General features: G+C 48.0%; 1 protein-coding gene across 1 annotated transcript; it reads left to right on the top strand.

The window, feature by feature from the left end:
- The first annotated feature begins 2 nt into the window (after window positions 1–2).
- On the top strand, window positions 3–3,762 carry Zcchc3 (zinc finger CCHC-type containing 3). Its single transcript, XM_020164580.2, has one exon. The coding sequence runs from the start codon at window positions 1,028–1,030 to the stop codon at window positions 2,228–2,230; it is 1,203 nt and encodes a 400-aa protein (XP_020020169.1). The 5' UTR covers window positions 3–1,027; the 3' UTR covers window positions 2,231–3,762.
- The last annotated feature ends 8,373 nt before the right edge of the window (window positions 3,763–12,135 follow it).

The raw sequence follows: 12,135 nt of genomic DNA, 5'->3' as shown, positions 1-12,135 counted from the left end.
ACTGGAGGGCTGGGGGAGGGAACCTACAAGAGGTGGCGTTAAACCAGACAGACAAGGGGGAAATAGAGGCGTTGATCATGGCTAACTTTAGCCAGGGAACCTGTATAGTCACACGGTTTCCTGTAGAGTCTGACGCAAGTAGTTCTTGATCCACTACGTCAGAAGCAGAGTGGTTAAAAAATAGAAGCTACCTACACAGGGGACTGCCATGTGATGTGTAACCTGTCTCCAGACTCCTATCCCTTTATTTGTATGAATACAGCATGGGCGTTTTGTTTGTTTGTTTGAAGATTTCATGTCATAAAGCCTAGCACGTTGCTTAGCGCTGCAAGGCCCACTAAGAAAGTACTCAATACATTATCGTCGTCATCACGAGTACGATACATTTTTTTTAAAACTTAAAGCAACATGACTTACTTGGAATGTATCAAAAAGTAAGAACAAAATGCATGGAGAGGGGTGTAGTGGGATTAGGCATAGTAAAATGTTCATGATTTTAAAAAGTTTAAATGGCTAAAAGCTGATGGTAAAAACATTCAGTAAAATTCTTCCAGCTTTTCTGCATGTTTGGAAAGTGTTCACAATCCAAGGCTGGGAGTGGGACATAGTGCACTGTGGTGCGCTTTGGAAGAACAGCGCCAAGTGCAACTTTTTTTTGTTTGTTTTTAAATACAAAAGGCACTAAAAAAAAAAAAAAAAAAAAAGTGCGATCTCCCCGAACTCTGTCCCGCCTTCGGGCTGCGGCCGTTAGCGGCGACTTGGAGGAAATGACCGAGGGCTGGCGTTGGGAACGCAGATCCCGGAGACCGGGGAGGACGGGGCGGGGAGGGGCGGCGGCGGGCAGCGCTCGACGAGAGCCGCAGTCCACGCTCCCGCCGGGGCCCGCGAGAGAGGCGTCGGATTTCAGAGAAAACCCGCGCGCACACACGCCCACCCCCCAAGCCCCCGCAGCCCCAAGCGGGCGGGCGCGCGCCATGGGCGCCCTTTGGCTGCGGGAGCGAGTGGAGGATGCTGGGAAGGAGGTAAAATGGCCACCGGCAGCGGCGCGGAGGAGGAGAGGAAGCGGGCCCAGCCGCAGCTCCTACCCCCCGCACGGCCCGCGGCCCGGGGCGAGGAGGCCGAGGGCCCGCGCGAGAAGCTGGGCTGGGCCCAGGTGGTGAAGAACCTGGCCGAAAAGAAAGGCGACTTCCGCGAGCCGCGGCGGCGGGACGAAGAAGCCAGCGCGGGAAGTGGGCTGGGCGTCCCCGCGGCCTTGGCAACGCCGGCACTCGGCGATTTCCCCCCGGCCGGCCGCGGGGACCCGAAGGGCCGTCGGAGAGAGCCGGCGGGCGAAGCGGTGGACTCTCGTAAGAAGAAAGGCACCGCCGAGCCGGGCCGGAGGAAGAAGGCCGAGGCAGCGGCGGCCATGGCCAACCCCGCCAGACCCGGCGCGCCGGAGGACGCGGCCGAGCGGCCCCTGCAGGACGAGCAGGTGGCGGCAGCGGCGGCGACGGGCCCGGGTAAGGGTCGCTTCCTCGTGCGCATCTGTTTCCAGGGTGACGAGGGCGCCTGCCCGACGCGGGACTTCGTGGTGGGCGCGCTCATCCTGCGCTCCATCGGCATGGACCCGAGCGACATCTACGCGGTCATCCAGATCCCCGGCAGCCGCGAGTTCGACGTGAGCTTCCGCTCCGCCGAGAAGCTGGCCCTGTTCCTCCGCGTGTACGAGGAGAAGCGCGAGCAGGAGGACTGCTGGGACAATTTTGTGGTACTGGGGCGGAGCAAGTCCAGCCTGAAGACGCTCTTCATCCTCTTCCGGAACGAGACTGTGGACGTGGAGGACATCGTGACCTGGCTCAAGCGCCACTGCGACGTGCTGGCCGTGCCCGTGAAAGTGACCGACAGGTTTGGGATCTGGACCGGGGAGTACAAGTGCGAGATCGAGCTGCGCCAGGGGGAGGGTGGGGTCAGGCACCTGCCGGGCGCCTTCTTCCTGGGGGCCGAGCGGGGCTACAGCTGGTACAAGGGGCAGCCCAAGACGTGCTTTAAATGTGGTTCCCGGACCCACATGAGCGGCAGCTGCACGCAGGACAGGTGTTTCAGGTGCGGGGAAGAGGGGCACCTGAGCCCTTATTGCCGGAAGGGCATCGTGTGCAACCTCTGCGGCAAGCGAGGACACGCCTTTGCCCAGTGTCCCAAAGCAGTTCACAATTCGGTGGCAGCTCAGCTAACCGGAGTGGCTGGGCACTGAACACCCGCCCCACCGGCCCGCACTCCTGCCTGCCTGCCAGCCAGGGTGAACACACAGCCAGCTTACCCCTCTTAAGTGCCAAAACTTTTTTTTAAACCATTTTTTATCGTTTTTGAAGGAGATCTTTTTAAAACCTACCAGAGACATCTGTCTATGCCTTCTTGAACCGAGTTTACTCCATTTCAGCCTGTTCTGAATAGGTGGCTCTTCACCAGTAAGGACTACCCCTCCAGCACTGTAGAGTGCAGAACACGTCGCCTCTCCCTTTTTTAATTTTTCGTTTTTATATTTGACTTTTTGGTTTGATTTTTTTTTTTCCTTCGTAGTTTTTACTACCCACCCCTTCTTCCCATACCTTGTCTTCTTCCCGGATTTTCACCCATTGGGCTGCCTTGCTTATCTTCGCGCCCCAGCCCCAGCTCCAGGTGCGGGCCTGACACGTGGTAGGCACTCCATCAGTGTTTGTTGAATTGGAAGCATTGTTGACTGTGGCTTCTGTCCGAGTGTCTACCTTTGCAGCTCTTCCCCGTCCCCCTTTAATTTGCTGCTTCTAATCTACGTGGTCTGAGAATTTGTGAAACCAGTGTTGTTGGAAGTGTATATAAATCCGATGAATAAGCTCTGAATGGTGGCCACGGGCCTCTCTTATGGCATAAAAATGCTTGGACTTTGTGACAGCTCTTCTTGTGGCTCAGAAGCCACTCTTCCTGGAATCATGGAATCTAGAATCTGTTCCTGCTGGTAAGGACCTTGAAAGGTGGTTTATGCCAATCTCTTGGTTTCCAGCAGATGTAACAGACCCAGAGAGTTTAAAAGACTGGGTCAAGGTCACACAGCTGTCTGGTGCCAGAGCCAGTCCATAGTAGAGTCCCCTGACCCCAAACCCGGTGCTCACCCCACTACCTCTCACACTTCACAACAATTTCCTCAACACTTGAGGGCCCAGAAAGTCTGATCCCTCCCCCTTAAGGAGCCCAGAGCAGTGCTGAGAAGTCATGGGGGAGGCAGCAGAAAGAGAAGGTTCAGCAAGGGCTTCTGAACACTTGGGAGCCCAGGAAGGGCCCCTGGAAAAACTCCAGAGTGCAGTCACTGCTCCCTGGGGTACTGCATCTGAATTAAATGTGCCAGGTCCTCTGGAGGCCCTCCCCTTCCCCATTCACTGCTACCAGTGAGAAATGAAGTGCCCCTGAGTAAAGAAGCCTAGCAAAGATTTACAAATTGTACCTTGACCTCTTATCTAGCTAGGAGCCCTGAGGGAAGCACTGCTGGAGTCCTCCGACTCCCAGGAGAAACGCGGTCTAACCTCGAATTATGTATGAGCTGTTAACTCTAAAATGTACTTGGGAAATAGGCCAAGGGAGACGGCCTGGGTCAACCAAGTGTTATCAAGTTCAAGTAGAAAAGACAGTACACTGCTTTTCTTTTAGTTTTTGTCTATCCTTTGCTATATGTTTTTGCTATTTCCTGTGGCTTAGAATGTAAAATTATTAAAAGTTTTGTTCTGAATAAATATTTATCTTTTGTATTGCTAACAGTGCTCTGTTTCCTTCTGAAGTGTTAAATGCAGTTACACAGTTCCTAGTTTACTGTACTTCCCTATACACCATTTGTTTACCCTGCAAATACTTCTCCCTCCCCAGCAGGCAGCATTTAGCACCTACTGTGTTGTGCCAGGCCCTCTGGAGTTGCTAGCTAAACTCAGTGCATTGCAGTCACTTAACTCACTGTTAAAACTCCAGTTGTTGGATTTTTTTTTTTTTTTTTTTTTTTTTTTTTTTTGAGCTAGGGTCTCTTGCTAGCTGACCTGAAACTTGAAATCCTCACACCTTGACCTCCTGAATGCTGGATTACAGGCCCGCACCACCATTCCAATTAGACCACGCCAGAGGCCAAGATTGGGCCTGTGGGCAGAATAGGGTCCAGTGTTCTGCCCACACTAGATACACCCTTTGTTCTGGTCCTTCAGATGGTCTGGTCCTGAGAGTTAAAAGTTGCCAATGTATTGAGTCTTTGATTTGGTGATCTGGAGTTGGCGCCTAGTAGGGTCTTTGGATTCATGCCTTTCAGATCCAGATCAGCCCCTCTCCTTACTTTGTCCCAAAGCAACCAGACCTACCTTTCCTAGGTTCCTCCCTCCCATCTTCCTTGTCCCCCAGCCACCAGTGGATTCCCTCCCTCTGGCAGGGCTGAAGGCCTGCGGCCTGCTGGGAGAAAGCTGCTTTCACTGTACTTGCCACCCCCCTTCCAGCAGGCTGTGTGCCAAGGCACCTCCATGGAAGGAGCCTTCCCTCTCCTGCTCCTCCCCCACTCTCCCAAGCAGCGAAGGAAGAAATATTTCCCTGCCCATCCCCCCACAGGATCCTCTCCAGGGCCTCCTGCCAGGCGATCCTGAGGCTGGAGCAGACACACCTCCCCCAGCTTCCTCTCTGTGTTCAGCTGCCCCCAAGTTACAATTCCTTACTGTGGATGGGCTCCTAGAGAGTGTGCAGAAGGCCCCAGACTGAGGCTGGCTCCCTAGCTGATTGATCAACATCTACAAATCCTGAGGCCATCTGAGCCAGGCCCCTGCAAGGGGCTCTGCATGGCTGCCATGAATAACAGAACACTGTGGTGGGAGATACAGACAGCTAACAAAGCAAGCAATTCCTCCAAGAACATAAAGAATTTAAGGCATTTGTTTTGGGAAAAAAAAACAACACTAGAAATGTCTGAAGCAAAGCGTGTCCTAGAAGAGACAACCCACAAGATGAGTAAGAGCCAGGGGAAGAGGGAAGAGGTAGCCAAGCAGGAGAAATAGCAGTACAGACAACACATAGTGAGAGTCACAGATGTGGTTAAAGGAAGGGTGAAGAAAAGGTGATGAAGGACCGGCATCCATATCTAAGAAGGGAGATTTTGTTTCAGGGCCTGCCATCAGCCCTCCATTCGGTTTTCAACATATGTATGTGAAGCGTGAACACTACGTGGTCCTCTAAGCAGCAGTGAGCAAGGACAGTCAAGTCCCTGCACCCTTTATTCTAGACTCACAAATATATAATCATAGCCTATGATAATGCATTGGAAGAAACAGCTGGCTGTGGTGGCACAAGCCTGTGATCCCAGCTACTAGGGAGGCAGAGGTAGTTGCATCTCAAGTTCCAGGCCAGCCTGGGCAAAGTTAGGGAGACCCTATCTCAAAAAGAAAATACAAAAGGGCCTGCAGGGTATGGCTCAAGTGATAGAGCACCTGCTTAGCATGTGGAAGGCCTGGTTCAATCCCCAGTACAAAAAAAAAAAAAAATTGCAAGATGAAACCCCTGTTGAACAAGGAAAATGGGTCCAGTCTGTGGCGAGGGATAACTTGCCATGGAAAAGGTTTGGGAACAATTTATAGGGAGGTTAGTTGAGAGAGCGTGGAAGGAGGGGTTTAGGGATGGTGACAGTAATAAGTTGGCCAAACAACTCTAGTGGAAGGAGGCATGGCCAATTTAGGAACCTAATGGGCCTCAATGTATCAGTCCAGGTGTGAATACAAACCTCTGTGGGTACTGAAGAAAGTGATGGGTCCTCCACTGGGTATTCCTGACCCTAGAACACCAAAGAACTAACCCACCATGGGATACTAACTCTTACTTGGGAAGACAAGAGCCCAGAGGTCACCACTGGAAGGTAAAATAGAAGGACACTGCTGAAGCCATCACCCAAGGACAGGATGCAGGGATCAGACAGACAATGGCAGTCCCGCTGCATGATGGTGAGATGCTGAGACCTATCCCTGCGTCCACAAGGCCAGGCTGCACTAGTGTCTTCGTAATACCGACATGCCAAATAATGACCACATAAATACCAAGGTGGACCCATTAGATTGTATCACCCAGTGACATCACAGCTGTCTTAGTTGATGAGAGTACAGTTTATGATGCTCAGTGTATGACCTAGTGACACATTTCTTGGGACTCCCTCATGCTTAAGCAATGTGTAAGCATATTTACAAAAAAAAAAAAAAAAAACCTGCACGCACACACAAACACACACACACACAAAACAGCCATAACTGTCTAGTACACTTCTGCCTGCTTTCACTTTTTAACCCTCATGCTAATATGTCTAATTGTTAAAGCCCTAACTCCAAAGGAGTCTGGGAATGCTTTGGCCTTCTAGCGCCTGTAACATGGAAAAGCATATGCACAGCAGGTGTTGGCCCAAGGGCCTCATCCAGCACAAGTGACTATAATGCAGAAAGGGGGTGGAGCCAGGCACTTATACCTGTAATCCTAGCTGCTTGGGAACCAGAGTTTAGAAGGATCACAGTTGGAGGCCAGCATGGGCAAACAGAGATCCCATCTTAATCAATAAGCTGCAGGAAGTGGTACACACCTGTAATCTCAGCTGCATAGGAAGCACAGTTAGGAAGATCAAGGTTTGAGGCTTGCCCTGGAGCAAACATTCAAGACCCTACCTGAAAAACAGCTAAAGCAAAAAAAAAAGCTAGGGCATGGCTCAAGCAGTAGAGTGCCTGCCTACGAAGCAGGAGGCCCTGAGTTCAAGCTGCAGTACCGCCAAATAAAATAGTAGTGATTTGAGAATTTTAGCTGTATTTGTCATGGACTGGGAGGAAGCTAAGTACCAAAGGGGATGCCCAGGTCTCCAGTTTCTTCAACTGCCTTGGCCTAAGAGTGGAAGAGAGGAAAAAGCCCAGGTTTAGGGGTGAAGCCCAGAGGTGTGTCTGTGTGTAAAGGTCTTGACTGATTTTGGATATGTTGAGTGTAAGGTCTCTACAGAGGATATCTGCTGGTGGAGTGGCTCAGTGGTAGAGTGCCTACCTAGCAAGCATGAGGCCCTACTGCCCAAAAAAAAACAGCTCTACAGAGGACATCTGTGATGGTTGAACTTGGGACTCGCCACTCCATCAGCCCTTTTTTGTGATGGGTTTTTTCAAGATAAGGTCTCGAAAACTATTTTTCCACACTGGTTTAGAACCATGATCTTCCTGATCACTGCCTCCTGAGTAGCTAGGATTACAGGTGTGTGCCACCAGTGCCCGGCTAGCCCTTGTTTTTTGAGACAGGGTCTTGCTCTATAGCTCAGGCTAGCCCCAAACAAGCTAAGCCCAGGCTGACCTAAAACTCACAATCTTCCTGCCTCAGTCTCCTCAGTGCTGGTACTATAGACATGCACCATCTTGCCTAGCCCCTGCAAATGTTCAGTCTTTTATAAATGTTCATACTACCTGCTAGCTTTGTCCCATAGTCTTCTAATGGGTCATGACAAAAAGAAGAGGGAAAAAAGCTTATATCAGCTAGGACCATACTTTGAGCAATTCTGACTTGAGTTTTCCCTGATAGCAAAGGATACAACAACATAAGGGGCAGCCAGAATGGGAGAAGGAAAACAAGAATGTAGAGACACATAAACCAAGGGAGAACAGTTTTAAGTGGGAGGGGTTAATAACTGTACAAAAGGCCGTGTAAAATTATCTTTGAGAAAGTCAGGTAAGATCCAAACTGAAGGGTGTCCATTGGACTGAGCATTGAGGAGGTTTCCAGTAAAGCTTCTTAGAGGTAGAATAACAGGGGCAGGAGGCCTACAAGGAGCACATGATCTTTGATTAGCCCATTTTCTGTTGCTATAACAAAATACCTGACTCTGGGTACTTTTTAACGAAGTTTATTTAGCTCTTAGTTTTGGATGGCAGATGGCATCATGGTGGAAGTGTATCTATGGAAGAGAAAAAGAGAGAGATAAACAGAGAGAAAGAGAGATCATATGGTGAGAAGACAGGAAGCCAGAAAGACTCAGGGACCAAGCTCCCTCTTTTTATAACAACCTGCATAGGTTACACAAGAACTACATTAATCCCTTCTGAGGGCACTGCCCACATAACCTAACCACCTTCCACTTGGCCCCATCTCTTGAAGGTTCTACCACCACACAGGGGACCAAGCTTCCAGTACATGAACTTTTAAGGACAGACTCTCAAATCACATCCAACCCACAGCATTCCTAAAACATCAACCTGGCACTTTAGCCATGTTACCCCTATATAATATCCTGTGGGAACCCCTATTCCTTTTGGAACTCAGCCTGGCACCCAATTTCTTTCACAAGACACTCCTGGACTCCTCTCCAACCCTACTCTGAGCCAGAGCACCCATTCCATGCCTTCATGTCAGCTGTACCCAGAACAGGTTGAGTATGGTGGGAGTGGTAAGTGGTGCAAGACCAAGCTTAGAGTGAGCAGAGATCAGATCACACCGAGTTCAGGGTGGAGCTCCAGGAACAAACTAGACTCATGCAAAGCACTGCATCCACACAGCAACTGCTGCCTCATCTTCTTAGTTAAGACTAAGGGGAAGACAAAAATAAGCGGATATTTTAGAGAGAAGAATGCAAACTTTACAGGGTTTAAAATAAAACACAGGCTAACATCTTTGGAAAACTGTTTGGCACTGTTGTCAAAATTTTAAATTCAAGTGATTTTTTTTTTTTGGAGCACTGGAATTTGAACTCAGGACCTCACACTCTTACCACTTGATCCATTCCACCAGCCCTTTTTTGTGTTGGGTTTTTTTCAAGAGAGGATCTCACAAAATATTTGCCTAGGCTGGCTTTGAACTGTGATCCACCTGATCTTTGCTCTTGAGTAGCTAGGATTATAGGCATGAGCCAAATTCACACCGCAATATCATAATAAATGCATCTGGACAGGAAGCTTCACTTTTTTTTCTCTCAGATGCATGCTTTATTACTGGGTGTCACATGTATAAATAGTCTTGTGTGTATTGATGTAGCTTTCTCACCTAACACTAAAAAGCAAAAGCAAAAGCAAAAACAAACAAAACACCTGAAGTTTTTTGTATGTACCAAGATGTATGGGCCATGGGGCGAGGGATGTGGCTCAGTGGTAGGACACTTGCCTACCATGCCTGAGGCCCTGGGTTCAATCCCCAGCCCTGCAAAAACAAAACAAATCAAAGATGAATGTACCAGGATGTTCCCTGTGTATTACTCAGAATACAAAGATCTGGAAACAACACTGGTAAGTCAATAGGCTGGATAGGCCATGGCACATCCAAACAGTGTTTGAAATGTTAAGAAATATGGGCTGGAGGAGTGGATTAAGTGGTAGAGCACCTGCCTAGCAAGCTCAAAGCCCTCAGTTCAAACCCCAGTACCGCCAAAAAAAAGATCAGTTCTAAAGATACGCATTGTGGGCCCAGCACCAGTGGCTCACACCTGTAATCCCAGCTACTCAGGACACAGAGATAAGGAGGATCACAGTTTGAAGCCAGCCCAGGCAAATAGTTCATGAGACCCTATCTCGAAAAACCCTATCACAAAAAATTGGGGTGATGAAGGCCCTAATACCGCAAAAAAAAAAGACATGATGGTGCTTATCTGCATTCTCAGCATTCAGGAGGCTGAGCAGGAGGATCAAGAGTTTGTTCAAGGCCAGCGCCATGGCTCAGCTACTTGGGAGGCAGAGATTGGGAGGATCACAGTTCTGGACAAAGTGGTGCATGCCTGTCATAAATAGAGAGGCTGTGGTTCAGGCAGACCTGGGCAAAAACAGGAAACCTACCTCAAAAATAACCAGAGTAAAGTAAAAAGGGCTGGGGGCATGGCTCAAGTGGTAGAGGTCTGCCTAGCAAGTGTGAGGCCTCGAGTTCAACACCCAGAACCACCAAAATAAAAAGGTTCATTCAAGACCAGTCTGGGCTACATAGTGAGAGAGATCCCTTCTCAAAAAACAAACAGCAACAACAAAAATCAGTTCTACATGTGTTAATATGGAACAATCTCTAAGGCACATTATAAAGTAAAAAAGGAAGAAGGGGTTGCTACTGCATTTTGAAATGATGGACTCAATCCTTATTCATGTATGCAGCAATGCTGGGAGAACGTCAGTGAAATGGCAGTTGTTGCTTCTGAGAACTAGATTATTTGGAGTTTGGGATAAAAGAAAACTTATATTCCACTGTGTATGTCCTTGTTTCTTTGTTTTTAAAACTTTTTCATGTATTAGCTCTACTAACAACAACAAAAAACTTTTTTTTTTTTTAACAAAAAACTTTTAACAACAAAAACAAATGTAGAACATAAAGAACTTGCAGAAATTCCTGTGGACATGGGAGGATCAGGAGTTCATTTCCCCTATCTTTAGAAACGGGAACTTTTTATTTTCAAATAAAAATTTTTATTAGTGTATATTAATTATGCATAATACCGTGGTATTTCACACATGCATATATTGTACTTTGATCAGATTAACCCCTACCTTGCTCTCTCTTTTCCTATGTCCCCTCCCCCTATTTTCAACAGCTTTCAATGGGTTACCTTGTGCCACCTTCATACATAGACACAATGGCCATGTCCCCCTCCTTCTCTTTCCCTCTCCCTTCTCCCCACCACTCCCTCTTACAGTCCCTTATTATAGTCATATTTATACATACATGTACATATCTATATTTTTTAGGCCTAGATTCTACATATGAGTGAAAACATGAGATCGTTGAGAGTCATTCCCTGAATTAGACCTCTCCCTCTCCTGCCCATGGTTAACCCTTACCTGCCAGAGGCTCAGCAATTATGCTACTTCCTACTAGAGTCTTCCATATCCTCCTAGACCAAACCCTCTCTCTCCCCTCTCCCCTAGCAACCTGGTCCCTCCATCCAACAGTTGCTGGTTTTATTGTGCCATGGTTTGATTGATATCTACCTCTGCCTCTCCACTTTGAGCTCCCTGAGGGAGAGACCTGGCCTCTTTTGCTCATGTCTATAGCTCCAGCATTTACCACTGTGCCAGGCACATAGTAAAAGCCCAATATGTATTTATTGAATGAACGATCTAGAAATGACTTGACTGGGGATACAGATCAAGACCTGTGTCTACCCTCATATGCGGACATTAGATCAAGGGCAAACACAACAAGGGGATTGGACTTTGATCACATGATAAAAGCGAGAGCACACAAGGGAGGGGTGAGGATAGGTAAGACACCTAAAAAATTAGCTAGCATTTGTTGCCCTTAACACAGAGAAACTAAAGCAGATACCTTAAAAGCAACTGAGGCCAATAGGAAAAGGAGACCAGGAACTAGAGAAAAGGTTAGATCAAAAAGAATTAACCTAGAAGGTAACACCCACGCACAGGAAATCAATGTGAGTCAATGCCCTGTATAGTTATCCTTATCTCAACCAGCAAAAACCCTTGTTCCTTCCTATTATGGCTTATACTCTCTCTACAACAAAATTAGAAATAAGGGCAAAATAGTTTCTGCTGGGTATTGAGGGGGTGGGGGGGGGAGAGGGAGGGGGCGGAGTGGGTGGTAAGGGAGGGGGTGGGGGCAGGGGGGTGAAATGACCCAAGCCTTGTATGCACATATGAATAATAAAAGAAAAAAGAAAAAAAAATAAAATACAAAGCTTAAAAAAAAAAAAAAGACCTGTGTCTACTTGTCCTCTGTCTTTAAGGACCTTCAGCATATGCTTCTTACACACCCATCACCAACAAAGGTTCACATACTGAAGAAGGTCTTAATGAATTGTCTTTAGAAAGCTAAGAAATCAGGCAGGTGAGGTGGCTCAAGCAGTAGGGCACCTGCCTAGCGAGCATGAAGCCCTGAGTTCAAACCCCAGTACTGCTAAGGAAAAAATTAAAAAGTTAAGCATTTTCTGATCTTTAATAAGGATTTCCTTCAGCCAGGCAGGTGCCTGTGGCTCACACCTGTAATCCTAGTTACTCAGGAGGCAGAGATCAGGAGGATTTTGGTTTAAAGCCAGTCCACGAAAATAGCTTGAGATACCCAATCTCGAAAAAAACCAATCACAAAAAAGGGCTGGTAGAGTGGCTCAAGGTGTAGGTCCTGAATTCAAGCCCCAGTACTGCAAAAAAAAAAGGGGGGGGGGGATTTCCTTCAGCCTGA

This window comes from Castor canadensis, chromosome 5 (assembly GCF_047511655.1).
Source record: "Castor canadensis chromosome 5, mCasCan1.hap1v2, whole genome shotgun sequence".
NCBI classification, from domain to species: domain Eukaryota; kingdom Metazoa; phylum Chordata; class Mammalia; order Rodentia; family Castoridae; genus Castor; species Castor canadensis.
The sequence above is the reverse complement of the archived record's forward strand: the minus strand, read 5'-3'. Positions and strand labels throughout refer to the sequence as shown.